At 41.6% G+C, this 15,730-nt stretch overlaps 1 protein-coding gene across 2 annotated transcripts in view; it reads right to left on the bottom strand.

The window, feature by feature from the left end:
• The window catches only part of CAMSAP2 (calmodulin regulated spectrin associated protein family member 2), a 154,672-nt gene that overhangs the window by 107,000 nt on the left and 31,942 nt on the right, over positions 1 to 15,730 (bottom strand). For both annotated transcript variants that reach the window (XM_049858407.1, XM_049858408.1), the window contains exon 2: positions 3,040 to 3,299. In XM_049858407.1, coding sequence (XP_049714364.1) covers positions 3,040 to 3,299 — 260 coding nt within the window. The remainder of the gene's footprint in view (positions 1 to 3,039; positions 3,300 to 15,730) is intronic.

The following is a 15,730-nucleotide window of genomic DNA, read 5'->3' as shown; positions in this document are numbered from 1 at the left end:
CAGGGGAAATGGTAAAATAATCAGTGCAATGAATATTTTAATTATACTATGTTTAAGTATACTTTCCAAAAAGCAAGACAAAGGAGGAAACTGATAATCTACATAATTTATTACTCTTAAAAAAAAAAAAAAGAGGTTCTTAAAGAACAAAGTTTTTACTTGGTAATCTGAGAAATTTTCTCACACAGAAGGAAAATAGCAAAATAATATTACAATATCATCCATCACAATTTCACAGCAATTGGAAAACTTTAAATTGTGACAAAAACTGAAACTACAGAATTAAAACGCAGGTCAGTAAACACGCTGCTGCAAAGGGTTAAGACAACGCGGCAGGTATGATGGAGTATTCCCAAGCTGTGACAGCCCACAGGGGGAGAGACAACGCGGCAGGTATGATGGAGTATTCCCAAGCTGTGACAACCCACAGGGGGAAAGACAACGCGGCAGGTATGATGGACTATTCCCAAGCTGTGACAGCCCACAGGGGGAAGACAACGCGGCAGGTATGATGGAGTATTCCCAAGCTGTGACAGCCCACAGGGGGAAAGACAACGCGGCAGGTATGATGGAGTATTCCCAAGCTGTGACAGCCCACGGGGGGAAAGACAACGCGGCAGGTATGATGGAGTATTCCCAAGCTGTGACAGCCCACGGGGGAAAGACAACGCGGCAGGTATGATGGAGTATTCCCAAGCCGTGACAGCCCACAGGGGGAAAGACAACACGGCAGGTATGATGGAGTATTCCCAAGCTGTGACAGCCCACGGGGGGAAAGACAACGCGGCAGGTATGATGGAGTATTCCCAAGCTGTGACAGCCCACAAGGGGAAAGACAACGCGGCAGGTATGATGGAGTATTCTCAAGCTGTGACAGCCCACAGGGGGAAAGACAACGCGGCAGGTATGATGGAGTATTCCCAAGCTGTGACAGCCCACAGGGGGAAAGACAACGCGGCAGGTATGATGGAGTATTCTCAAGCTGTGACAGCCCACAGGGGGAAAGACAACGCGGCAGGTATGATGGAGTATTCTCAAGCTGCGACAGCCCACAGGGGTTAAGACAATGCGGCAGGTATGATGGAGTATTCCCAAGCTGTGACAGCCCACGGGGGGAAAGACAACGCGGCAGGTATGATGGAGTATTCTCAAGCTGTGACAGCCCACAGGGGGAAAGACAATGAGGCAGGTATGATGGAGTATTCCCAAGGTGTGACAGCCCATAGGGGGAAAGACAACGCAGCAGGTATGATGGAGTATTCCCAAGGTGTGACAGCCCACAGGGGGAAAGAAGTTACAACCAGAGGAACAAGGTGATTCCACACCACTTACATTCCATAAATATAATTTCTCTATACAGTGTGACAGAAACCTCAGAGTGATGTAATTAGCAATCTACCAAACTCTTTATTTTTTAATATTCCCAGAGGTATCTTCATACTGTATCTTTATACACACAAACTGCAGAAAATATGCTATACTTGTTTCACTTATTAAAGAGGATCTAAAATTTTTTTTTTTTTTTTTAAATAGATAACCTACTTTAAGGACAGCTAGGTTATTTACCACCACCAGGCACTGGGTTTGGTTGTTTGTTTAGGTCATCTAATGAGTATGTAACTGTACCTGAAAGAGCTAAGCAAACACTAATTCACAAAGTCATCACAGTGCTTTGTAACTGTCCACCTGGCCTTGAAACAAGGGCAGTTGGAAGTAATCAGAGCAGAAGCTTCCAACTAGTGAAGGGGTCCTAGACGGGTAGAATGTGACCGGTTGGAGACCTGAGTCGAATTCTGCTCGCCTCTGGTGCTGGTAAACCGTTCACGTATATGAGATGCACATACAGCAGGCATACAAAAATCAGGAGGTAACCAAACGTGAATTTGAGGTTCACCAGTGAAAGCTGAAAATCTAAAATGTGGTAAAAGACAAACATTTCTAGTTATCTTGAATAATTCTATTACAAATCTGTAACTATATTCCATTAATTAAATCATTCCTCAGTCATTCCCATTTCTTGAAAGCATTAAATTAGGTTTATTATCACCTGATATATAGGGGCTTGTTTGTTTTTTAAAGAAAGAAAACAGTCAGGGAGCAAAGTAGGTTGTCTCCTCACCTAGCACTGCTGTTGTTATTGTTGTGTGCCATCAGGGCAGTTCCAACTCATAGCGACCAACAGGACAGAGCAGAACTGCCCCACAGGGTTTGCAAGGAGCGGCTGGTGCATTCGAACTACCGACCTTTTGGTTAGCAGCCAAGCTTTTAACCACTGTGCCATTTAGCACTAGACTTGGTGAGCTAATTTTTGTTCACCCTTCTTAAATTTCATAATATATCCTTCTACATATACCCCTCCCAAACCAAACAACTAGTCTATAAGACAGCATGATTTAATCAACATATAAAACAAGTCTTCTTTCTGGTATCATTCTTGTTGATAACCAGTATTTCACGAAACTTAAGCTAAAGCAGTCCAATGGACTGAAGCAGCACACAGTGAACTTCAACATTCAGATTTATGTCTCCAGAGGCCATCTACAAGAGAGTTCTTCCTGCAAGTTTACCCCAGGCTAGCTTAGAGTCTTCTCTCTCTCTCTCTCTCTCTCTCTGTTTCCACAAGAATGAGTTAATGGTTATTAAATAAGCTAAAATATCTGATACGTAGAAATTTACCACGAGGTCATCCAAGCATATAAATGAACACTCACAAATCTCATCTCTTTCCTAATGAATAAAGCCAAGTACACAGTTTCCGTCTCTTTCAGCTAGCCTCCATGCTGGAAAAACTGAGTTTTAAATTGAATAAAAAACACTTTAAAGTAGATGGAAGTTATGTAACTGTTTCTCATACATATTAGATGGCAACAAACATTCCAAAGTAGTTTTGTTAACTCTTCCTTCGTTTTAAAGATTTTATAATAGGTTTATTAAGGTGACAATCCAATTTCAAAGTATCTCTCTCTGTTTTACAGTATAATTTACCCTCAAAGGTATGTACTTCAAACAGAATAATCTTGGATAGATATAAAGACTCACCATCTGTATGGGTTTCTTGTGGAGATCTCGTTCAGTTACCAGTTTTTCCTGGTCAGTGACATAAAGACCTTTCTGTGCTAAAGCCTGGATTACAGCATCATGGCCCAAAAGGGGTTTTGCAGCATCACTCTTGAGAATAAGACTCCCAGCTCGACAGTACAGTTCAGCCGATAGAAGCAAATTAACAACAGGTGGTTTGATGTGTTCCTGGTCATACTGATCTGTGTAAAATGGTTCTCGAAGTTCCTCTGGTACATTTTCTATAAAGGGGAAAAAAAATTCTCTTACAAGATTTTTATAAAAGAAACACAATTTATTTAATAATTATTATTTTTGTAGAACTTAAGATTCCTTCTAAAAATAACAATAATCCTGTAAATGAAAAGATGGTTTATATGAATCATAATGAACACTGGCAGATAATCTGGAATACCCAGTGCTGTTGAATCGATTCCAACTCACAGTGACCCTACAGCACAGAGTAGACTACCACAGAGGGTTTCCGAGGCTGTAATCTTTACGGAAGCAGACTGCCCCATCTTTCTTCTTCAGAGATACTTGCTCAATGGAGACACAGAAAGAGTAGTTTACAAATGGGGCATGGAGAGGAAACCAAGTTCTCCCTCCAGGTTTCTTTTCTGCTAGCCATTTCCCTTAACAATGCCAACCCCCGCTCTCCCAATGTCTAGTCCCAAATCAACTTTAGAGGCTACCTTTGCTTCTGATGGCAGCAAGATTACTAAAACAAACAAACTCTTCAGTGTTTTACACGTTTTCTTGCCTTTTCTGCCCTGTATCTCTTCCTCTTCGTACTCACTCCTTACTTGGGCTCTATGCTTTCCATCAAAGCCAGGACAAGAATGAGGCTTGCCCCCGAAAAGGAGGACAGACACCTGAATTAGAAGTTAACATGGAGCTGTGATCATAGAACCTGATAACTCTGGACTGGGACTTAGCTAGGCCCTCTCCTGTCTTCTTTTTGGTAAGTAGGGTTCCCTAAGGCCAGCCAGCCCATCACTAATTTTAGCAGTTTCCTGAACAGGCATCTTTAATATAAGCTCGATGACATCACAGTACCAATTAAAGTTAGCACTTTGAAAAAGATTATTCATTAAGTATTTACATATTCCTTAGCAATCTTCACCTTAAAGTTTTTAAAAAGCTCTTATTATTTAGAAAAACATAGCCATCAAACATTATTACAATAATTATTGAGTGTTCATTTTATATACTGGCATGATTCTTGCAATTCAGGGAAGTAGAAATAATTCCTGCCCTCAAGGAGCCAACATTCTACAAAAGGACTAGACATATAGACAGATAAAGTTAAGCAATTCAGAAATCAGAGATAACAGTAAGCAGTAAATGATTAAGTGCCAAATGAAAGAAATGAATAATTCAGTACATAGAGTTCAGGGGAGGATGCATCACAGTGAATGGGCTGACATGATTTCATCTTAAAGAAACAGAATAGGAAGAATCTGTTTAGGTAGAAACAAAAAGACTTTCTAAACAAGAAAGAGGAAATAAAAAGATTTGTTCAAGAGGCCACATGCTGAACAATCTGGGTGGACAGAAGGGTCCATGTAGGACAGCAGTGTGAGGTAAGGCTGGAATGGGAGGCTGGTGACAGGACTTAAAAGTCATCTCTTTTAAACATGAAAACCAATCCCAACCTGTTGCTGTCGAGCCAATTCTGACTCATAATGACTGTATAGGACAGAGTAGAACTGCCCCACAGGGTTTCTAAGGAGCACGTGGTAGATTCAAACTGGTGACCTTTTGGTACCACTATGCCACCAGGGTTTCCTTTTAAACATGAGGCCTTTATATAGTAGCTAACAAGGAGCTGCTGACAGTTTTAAAGCAGGAAAGTGACACATTAAGAGTGATGTTTTGGGACAATTAACCTGGTGTTCAATATTGATGGTGACAAAAGTTAGAGACAGAAGATTATTTTATAGAAATAAAATGAAGTTAGAAGGCAGTAGTGAAAACAGGAAGTGAAGGACATGAAAGACTGCTAACCATCCCCCTCTACTCCCCCCCCCCCCAAAAAACTGTTGCCATCGAGTCACTTTCCACTCAGAGACCCCATAGGACAGAGTTGAACTGCCCCACAGGGTTTCCAAGGAGTGGCTGATGGATTTGAACCGCCAGCCTTTTGGTAGCAACTGAGCTCTTAATCACTCCGTCATCAGGGCTCCATCCACAAGTACCCAGGAATAAAGCAAAAAGAGGAAGTCAAGATGGAAACCAAAGATGAATAAGCCTGGGTTACTACAGAAATGGTGGTACCATTAATGGAAAAAGGAAAATCAGGGGAAGCAAGATCATACACTCTGTTTTAAACATGTTGTGTCTGAAACAATAGCAAAAATATTCAAGTGGAAATATAGCTAGAGATATGGGACTCTGAAAAGAGGTCAGTGGATATATCAATTTGGGATTTTGGTGACACCTAAAAATATTATCCTCATTTAATAATTGAAAGCACTTTCTTTCCTTCGTAACTGCATTAACCAGTAGCGAGCCAGCCTTAAACTTAAAATATACATGCCTCAGCACGATACATAAGCTCATTTGTAAACTGCAGAATATAGTGCTGACTCTAATTTTTGTATTGTGGGAACTAAATAGAAGCTATTTAGTACAACTGTAAAAGAAAAATCATGAGTCTAAGAAAACCATTATAACATGTAAACATAACTGATTTTTATTTTTCATACAATAAAAAAATTACTAATATAGGCGACTTGGTAACTAAGCATTGGCTGCACAAAGAAAAATGTTCATTATCAAGATTACAAACTTCTCTATTGCACCTATACATTTCACCTAATATTTATTTACTGCTTTTACAAGCCATTCTCACACATGATCTTTATAACAACTTGGTGAAACTGGCAAATCAGATAACATACAGATAAATAATAAAAATATATACTAATATTTAAGGAACTTTTATGTGTCAGATACTGTCCTAAACCTGCATTCCTTTAATCCTAAAATCCTCTTATCCCCATTTTACGATAAGAAATTCAAGAAAAGCTATCTTGCCCAAGGGCACGTAACGGACAAAGGCAGAGCCCTAGCTCTAAACCATCCAGCTAAGCAGGCAAAAAATGGTCTGCCAAGATCATAAGGGTGGAAAGTGGAAGACATGGAGCAGAGGGGCTGTTTCCGTTTTATTACAGGGTACCCACAAATCTAAGTTGTGAGAAATGTAAGTTTTAAAAAGACCCCAAAGCAAAGAAAACGGAAAGATCTAAAACAAGTCAAAAGAATATTTCAAGAATATGATGAGCAGTCTCAGGGGACATCTAGCTCAACTGGCCTAATACAGTTTATAAACAAAATGTTCTATATACGACTGTGGTGAGTAATGTCAAGGGTATTAAAAGCTTGTGTGAGCAGCCATCTAAGTTACTCCACTGGTCTCACCTCTTCAGGAGCAACGGAGAATGAAGAACACCAAAGACATAAGAGAAAAATTAGTCCAAAGGACTAACGGCCCACAACTACCACAGCCTCTACCAGACTGAGTCCAGCACAACTAGATGGTGCCCAGCTAAAGCCACTCACTGCTCTGACAGGGATCACAACAGAGGGTCCTGGACAGAGCTGGAGAAAAATGTAGAATAAAATTCTAACTCACAAAAAAAGGCCAGACTTACAAGTTTGACAGAAACTGGAAAAATTCCAAGGATATGGCCCCCAGACACCCTTCTGAGTACTGAAGCCACTCCTGAGGTTCAGCTTTCAGCCAGAGATTGGACAAGCCCATAAAACAAAATAAGACTAAACGGGCACACCAGCCCTGGGGCAAGGATGAGAAGGCAGGAAAGCTGGTAATGGGGAACCCAAGGTCAAGAAGGGGAGAGTGTTGACATGTCATAGAGTAGGCAACCAACGTCACAAGACAATATGTGTATTAACTGTTTAATGAGAAATTAATTTGCTCTGTAAACCTTCATCTACAGTACAATAAAAAAAAAGAATACAAGCAGATTTCTCCATCCCCAAAAGAATGCAAAACCGTATGTTAAATATTATAAAATTGGTCACTAAAAACAAAAACAAGTCTTCGAGAACTAAATATGCTTAAGAGGGGACTTCAAAAATGTTCACCATTTTGCCAATAGTACAAGACTATCATTTTAAAACACCTTTGGAAGCTGTATCGTATTTTAAGACAAATGAACTGAAACAACATATTAGAAAATAAGCAGGCAGAATTAAGGTTAAAAGGCTTCACTGTCTCCTTAATCTCCAGGGCATATTACGGAACAGGTGAGTGAAATGCCACTCCTAACATGATTAAAGTAGGTTCTGCAAAGGATAAGAGACAAGTTTTTCCTGTGCACCAGGACTTAAGCAGAACCTACTTTAATCATGTTAATCCTGACTAGATCTAAGTCTTGAAATTAACATTCACCTGAAATTCTTGAGGTACAGGTAGACAGAGTAAACACAGTATTGCTCAAAGCAATTTTCTGTAAAGCTGGGTTAGCTGCCAGTTGTATATTCATATTCCACCAAGAGATACAGACCTCTTTAAAACAATGAAGTGGAGAACACAAGGGGAATGCACATTAGAACTATTACCATACTGAATCATAGAAACACTGTCTGATTTTCCAAATCTAAAAAAAAATTTTCTCAATTACTAATATAGAATTGCTAATACAGAATTCCAATTGAAAATAAGCCACAGACTTTGAACTCAAAATTAGCCGAAAGATATAAAAACGGTCAATGACAACAACAAAAATTCAGTTACCAGTAATAAAAGAAAACTGCCTGTCAAAATGGCAGTTTTTTTAGTCATTAGGGAAGTACCAATTAAAAGCACCGTGAGACAGTACATTACAGATAACAACATGGCTATTACCAAAAAAACGAAAAATAACAAATGCTGGTTGAGTAGAATATTTGCCGCATTGTTGGTGGGAATGTAAAGTGGTGCAGCCACTGTGGACAACATTTTGGCAATTCCTAAAAAAGTTAAACCACGATCCAGCAATTCTACTCCTAGGTATATACCCAAAAGTTGAAGCGGGAACACAAACAGATACACGTAGACCAACGTTCCCTGTAGCATTACTCACAATAGCTAAATGGTGCAAACAGTCAAGGTGCCCATCAACAGATCAATCCATGAATATATCCATGGCAATACACATACATGGAGGATTATTCAGCCATAAAGACAAATGAAGTTCTCATGTGTGCCACCATGTGGATAAACCTGGAAAACATTACTCTCAGTGAAATAAGTCAGACACAAAAGGCCAAATATTGTATGATCCCACTAATATGAAATTATGTCCACTTATGAGAAGTATCTAGAATAGGCAAATCCATCCACATGAAATAAAAGAAGATTAGTGGTCAACAGTGGCAACGAACAGGGTGGAATGGAGAGTTAGGGGAAAAAAACGACAAAGTTTTCTCTTAAAAACCCATTGCGGACAAGGGTTTACTGAATAGGGACCCTCTACATTGTAAGAGGGAAAGGACCATGTCTGTCTTAGTCATTATGATATGATTTTCCAGGGCCTAATTCAGTGTCTGGTATATGGCAAACAATATCGTGTGGTGTAAAACTGGAAAAGGTATGTGTCAGGTTGTACCCCTTCATCATATTTATTTAATCTGTAAAATTTCACTGAAGATAATTAAAAAACAGTTACAGCAGTACATCGATAGGGAACTGCCAAAAAATCAAGCCAGACTCAGAAGAGGACATGGAACAAGGGATATCGTTGGTGATGTCAGGTGGGTCTTGGCTAAAAGCAGAGAAAAGCAGGAAGATGTTTACTTGTGTTTTATTGACTATGCAAAGGCATTCAACTGTATGGATGATAACAAATTATGGATAACATTGCAAAGAATGGGAATTCCAGAACACTTGACTGTTCGCGAGGAACCTATATACAGGAGAAGAGACAGTTATTCAAACACAACAAGGGGATACTGCGCGGTTTAAAATGAGGAAAGATGTGTGTCAGGGTTGTATCCTTTTACCATACTTATTCAATCTGTAGGCTGAGCAAATAATCCGAAAAGATGGACCATATGAAGAAGAAAGAGGCATCAGGATTGAAGGAAGACTCGTCAACAACCTGTGATATGCAGGTGACATAACCTTAGTAGCTGAAAAGTAAAGAGGGCTTGAAACACTTATTAATGAAGATCAAAGACTAGAGCCATCAGTATGGATCAAACCTCAACATAAAGAAAACAAAAATCGTCACGACTGGACCAATAAGCAACATCATGATAAATGGAGAAAAGACTGAAGTTGTCAACAATTTCATTTTATTTGGATCCACAATCAATGCCCGTGGAAGCAGCAGTCGAGAAATCAAAAGAGGCATTGCATTGGGCAAATCTCCTGCAGAAGGCCTCTTTAAAGTGTTAAAAAACAAAGATGTCACTCTGAGGACTAAGGTGCATCTGACCCAAGATAAGGTATTTCCATAATTGTTTCATACGCATGCAAAAGCTCGACAATGAATAAGGAAGACTGAAGAAGAATTGATGCCTTTGAATTACAGTGCTGGCGAAGAATACTGAATACATCATGGACTGCCAGAAAAAGGAATAAATCTGTCTTGGAAGAAGTACAGCCAGAATTCTCCTTAGAAGCAAGGACGGCAAGACTTTGTCTCACATACTCTGGACATGTTGTCAGGAGGGACCAGTCCCTGGAGAAGGGCATCATGATCGGTAAATTAGAGAGACAGTGAAAAGATGAAGACCCTCAATGAAATGGACTGACACAGTGGCTGCAACAGTGGGCTCAAACATAGCAATGATTGTTGAGGATGGCACAGGACTGGGCAGTGCTTTGTTCTGCTGTAAACAGGGTTGCTATGAGTCAGAACCGACTTGACCGGACCTAACAACAACAATATTCAATCTGTATGCTGAGCAAATAATTCGAGAAGCTGGACATGAAGAACAACACGAGGACTGGAGGAAGACACCGTAAAAGTGACGTGGCGGCTGCGTGAGACCTCCTAGTCTAAGTTCACGAGGGAGAGAGAGAATCAGTATCAACATCAACAGCCCAAGGCTGATTCCTACGAGACGGAGGTCAGATGTATCTCCCCTCTCCAACCTTTTTACCAATCCTGACACCAACCACCTCTCCCACAGCACTCTCTATTTCTCTGCCGTGTTTAGTAATTCGCTGCAATGGCCACAGAGAACTCACAAACAATACTCACGATTATGGGGTTTATTAAGGAAGTAGCAGGTTACAATTCAGAATCAGAAACGACTCATGATACAGTTCTTTGATCAGGACAGTCTCTTCTCAGCCATGCCCACATGCAGGCTCTCCCTCTAGCCCTCTGCCCCTCAGCCCCTCAGTCCTTCAGTCCCTCAACCTGGTCTCTGCCCTGCTTGGGCGAGTGTTAAAAATCTCTTTAGCTCTGCTAAGTGCCCCGGGTATCCCACTCCGCCAGCAAGCTTCCTGCCCAACAGCACTCAACTTTCCCACTCCGTGGGCCGGAGAACCCATCATGCCAACTCCTACCGCTCTGGTTCTGCTGCCATTTCTCTGCCACTGCTTCTCGCCATCTCTGGCCATCTCCAGTGTTACAGCTCTCTTGTCTCCTGGGTCAAGGGGATTCTCAGCTCAGGGATCCCAGGTCCAAAGGACATGCTCCACTCCTAGCTGTTCTTCTCGGTGGTAGAGTGTTTCCTCCCCCTGCCCCCGCTTACTTCTCTCTAATCTCTTGTAAGATAAAAGGTGTGACTCAAGTAAAGGTGTGACTTTAATAAAGGTGATAAAGGTGGTGAGTTGAGTCACACACTCTAGAAATACATCCCACCCTAACCCTGCCTCATTAACATAATGGACAACTCACTCCCAAAGGGGACCATTATCACAGGCACAGAAGCTAGGATCCACAACACATCACAAAATGGATGATAATTACATCAGATCACAAAAAGGAAGAGGACTACATCATTACATAACTGCCAAGTTACATCATCATATAACTGCCAAATCACTGAAAATCATGGCCCAGCCAAGCTGACACATAATCTTAACCATCACAGGTTCCATAGACCTTATTTGCATAGTCCCAACCAATCATTGTGTGGGAGTCACACAGACATGGCTAGAAGGGCCATATTAAGTAATTCACTGTACCACAAAGACTCGTTAACAATCTGCAATATGCAGATGACATAACCCTGCTTGCTGAAAGTGAAGAGAACTTGAAGCACTTACTGATGAAGATCAAAGACTACAGCCTTCAGTACGGATTACACCTCAACATAAAGAAAAGAAAAATCCTCACAGCTGGACCAATAAGCAGCGTTGTCAAAACTAGAGAAAACACCAAAGTTGTCAAGGATTTCAATTTACTTGGATTCACAATCAATGCCTGTGGAAGCAGCAGTCAAGAAATCAAATGTGCTCCAAAAGACCTTCTGAACATGTTAAAAAGCAAAGATGTCACTTTGATGATTAAGGTGCACCTGACCCAAGCCATGGTATTTTCAATCACCTCATATGCATGGACACTCTGGTGGCATAGTGGTTAAGAGCTACAGCTGCAAGAGGTCAGCAGTTCAAATCCACCAGGTGCTTCTTGGAAACTCTATGGGGCAGTTCTACTCTGTCCTATAGGGTTGCTATGAGTCGGAATCAACTTGATGGCAACAGGTACAAGTTTTTCATATGCATGCAAAAGCTGGACTATTAATAAGGAATACCAAAGAAAAATTGATGCGTTTGAATTTCATGTTGGCGAACAATACTGAATATATCACGGACTATTAGAAGAACGAACAAATCTGTCTGGGACAAAGTACGGACAGAATGCTCCTTAGAAGTGAGGATGGCAAGACTTCATCTTGCTTACTTTGGACATTTTCATGGATTGAACTGTGTTGCCCAAAAATATGTGTATCAATTTGGCTAGACCATGATTCCCACTATTACGTGATTGTCTGCCATTTTGTGATCTGATGTGATTTTCCTATGTGTTGTAAATCCTATCTCTGTGATGTTAATGAGATGGGAATAGCGGTAGTTGTTAATGAGGCTGGACTCAATATACAAGATTAGATGTGTCTTAAGCCAATTTCTTTTGAGATATAAATGAGAGAAGCGAGCAGAGAGACAAGGGGACCTCATCCCACCAAGTAGAGCCAGGAGTGCATTTCCTTCGGATCTGGGGTCCCTGCACAGGGAAGCTCCTGGAGCAAGAGAAAACTGGTGACAAAGACCTTCCTCCAGAGCTGATACAGAGAGAGAAAGCCTTCCCCTGGACCTGATGCCCTGATTTTGGACTTTCGACTCCTAGGTTGTAAGAGAATAAACTTCTCTTTGTTAAAGCCATTCACTGGTGATATTTCTGTTATAGCAGCACTATAACAAGTGCACTATAACTAAGACAGAATTTGGTACCAGGAGTGGGGTGCTGCTCTAACAATACCAAATGTGGAAGCAGTTGCCTTGAAGAGACTACTGGTGGAATTATGGACATCAGATAATTCTGGAAAGGACTCAGAAGGAAGTGAGAAGAGAAACAGCAGCAGCAGAGAACTGGCAGCAGCAGAACCAGCATGAGATAGTGCTAGGGCTAACCCACAGAGCAAGAGAGCTGAGTACCTTTGCACAGGAGGCTTTCTGGTTGAGTGGGGTGCCTCCAGGCACTTATTGGAGTTTGCCAACCCACAGAGTAAGAGAGCTGAGTACCTCCCAGCTGAAGTTTACTGGCAGAGTGCGGTGCCTTCAGACACTTACTGGTGGAGATACAGAGCTTTGGAATGCTTGCCAGAGCTGAGCAGCCACAGGTGGCTCAAGGGGCCAAGAGGCCAAGGAACTAGGAAGCAGAGCTGCCTCAATTTCAAAGGTTGTAGCCATGGCCTCTGGAGTTTCTACGGGTGGAGTTGCCACTCAGATGGTGTAGGAGAAATGGGCCACCCAAATTTAAAGGAGCAGAGGTGCTGTTCCAGTGGGCCTGGAGGGTGGAGCTGTCACCCAGGACTTAGGGAATTCCATACAGAGTGTAGCGAACACCTAGACTTTGAAGGGCAGGGCCATTGTCTAAATGGTCTCAGAGAAAAGAGGTTATTTTCAAGCCCTGAGGGCTAATGTAATGTGTTCTGTTGACTTGCTTGGTGCCTGTTATCCCTTCTTTCCCTCCAATTTCTCCCATTTGTAATGGAAATGTCTGGCTTGTGCCTGTCCCACCATTGTTCTCTGGAAGCAGATAACTTGTATTCTAGATTTCACAGATAAAGAGTAATTTCTAGATTTTTGGACTTGGAGTTCAATTAAGACTTTTGCTATGATATGATGGGATGAATATATTTTACATGTGGCAAGGACATGAATTTTTGGGGGCCAAAGGGTAGAATGTCATGGACTGAACTGTGTCCCCCTAAAATATTTGTACCAATGATTCCCACTATTACATGACTGTCCACCATTCTTTCACCTGATGTGATTTTCCTATGTGTTGTAAATCCTCTCTCTATGATGTTTAATGAAACAGGATAAGTGGTAGTTACATTAATGAGGCAGGATTCAATCGAGAAGATTAGAGTGTGTCCTAAGCCAATCTCTTTTGAAATATAAAAGACAGAAGCAAGCAGAGAGACAAGGGGACCTCATACCACCAAGAAGTAGAGCCAGGACCGCACATCCTTTGAACCTGGGGTCCCTGCGTGAAGAAGTTCCTAGACCAAGGGAAGACTGATGACAAGGACCTTCCTTCAGAGTGAACAAAAAGAGAAAGACTTTCCCTGGAGCTGACGCCCTGAATTTGGACTTTTAGCCTCCTAGACTGTGAGAGAATAAATTTCTCTTTGTTAAAGCCATCCACTTCTGGTATTTCTGTTACAGCAGCACTAGATAACGAAGACATGTTATCAGGAGGGACCAATCCCCAGAAAAGGACACTATACTTGGTAGGGGCGAGTGGAAAAGAGGAAGACCCTTAACAAGATAGACTGACACAGTGGCTGCAACAATGGGCTCAAACACAGCCAAAACTGCGACAGTGGCACAAGACTGGGCAGTGTTTTGTCTTGTTATGTTTTGTTATACATAAGGTCAGTATGCATCGGAACTGATGTGACAGCACCTAACAAGGAGAAATGAATGGAAATGTTGTTTTTTAAAAAATTCTAGTCATTAGCTCTGTCCTGAAGGAACACCCAGATTTTAACTTCCCCCTCAATTAACTTAGTGATTCTGCTCTGGTAACCATAATTTACTCCATGTACCACCTTAAAAAACCTCCAAAATTTTCTCCTAGGCCAGTCTTTGCTCTGCAATGGTATTTCTTATCAAAACCAAATCTTATTTCAGATAACCTACATTCACTTAATTAGGAGGCAGCACGTATAGTGGGAAAAATTGGGGCTTTGAAAAAGTATAGGCTTTGCCTGTGAGTGGCCATCTAGGATACTCCACTGGTCTCACCCCTTCGGGAGCAAGGAAGAATGAAGAAAACTAAAGACACAAGGGAAAGATTAGTCCAAAGATCTAATGGGCCACATCTTCCATGACCTCCACCAGATTGCGTCCACTACAACTACATGGTGCCTGGCTACCACCACTGACTGCTCTGACAGGGATCACAATAGAGGGTCCGGTACAGAGCTGGAGAAAAATGTAGAACAAAATTCCAACTCAAAGAGAAAGGCCAGACTTGCTGGCCTGACAGAGACTGGAGAAACCCGGAGAGTACGGCTCCTGGACATCCTTTCAGTTCAGTAATGAGGTCGCTCCTGAGGTTCATCCTTCAGGCAAAGACTGAACAGGCCGGTGGAACAAAACAGGACTAAAGGGGTACACCAGCCCTAGGGTGGGGACTGGAAAGTAGGAGGAAACAGTAAAGCTGGTAATAGGGAACCCAGGGTTACTACCCCACAGTATTCATGCTTATTTATTTCTGCCTCCTCCCACTAGAATGTAACTTTGACGAGAGCAGGATACTTCTTGGTCTTGCATCACTAGTACCTAGAACAGAGCCTGGAACATAACATGCACTCAAATATTTACTAAGAAGGTAAAGTACACCTAAACATAAATCCTTGCCTTCATAGAAGGTTCCCTCCTTCCCTCCACTTCATTACCAAACGATGTGCTGTACGGCATTCCTGAGCTTAAACTACCACCTCCACCACCCCCCCCCAACTGCCCTGTGAGACCAAAGCACCTCTTCTGAGCTCCAGATCCTCGTAAGCCACCAGCCTATTCAACTCTTCACTTGCATGTCCCAAAGAAACCTCAAGCGCAAAATGGGAGCCAGGCTTCTCAGTGTCAAGGGGAGTTACAAACACGGAAAGGGGAAAGACAAGAATTAAGCCTGTGGTTTTGGATTGGAATTGCCAATTATCAGTATGAAAACAGTTTTGTTTTGTCTTGTTTTAAGATACAGTTGTATTCTTGTCTCTCTATACATGTATATAGACAGATAGATGTACATATGTTGTGTATGTATATGTGTGTGTTTCCTAGCTCTGTTTGCTAAATAACAGCCCAGTAGCAACAAGCCTAGCACCTAGGTCTTGATTTCTAATACCTCTCCCACTAAAAGGAACAAGGGCTCCTTGAAGAAACGGCTATTTCCAGAGCATGTGCAGGGAAAGTACAAGATGAGCTCAGAACATCTTGTTTGTCCTAGAAAGTTAAGAAATCCTAATG

The sequence above is a fragment of the Elephas maximus genome, chromosome 18 (genome assembly GCF_024166365.1).
Source record: "Elephas maximus indicus isolate mEleMax1 chromosome 18, mEleMax1 primary haplotype, whole genome shotgun sequence".
Classification (NCBI taxonomy): Eukaryota; Metazoa; Chordata; class Mammalia; order Proboscidea; family Elephantidae; genus Elephas; species Elephas maximus.
This window is presented reverse-complemented; position numbering and strand designations above follow the sequence as displayed.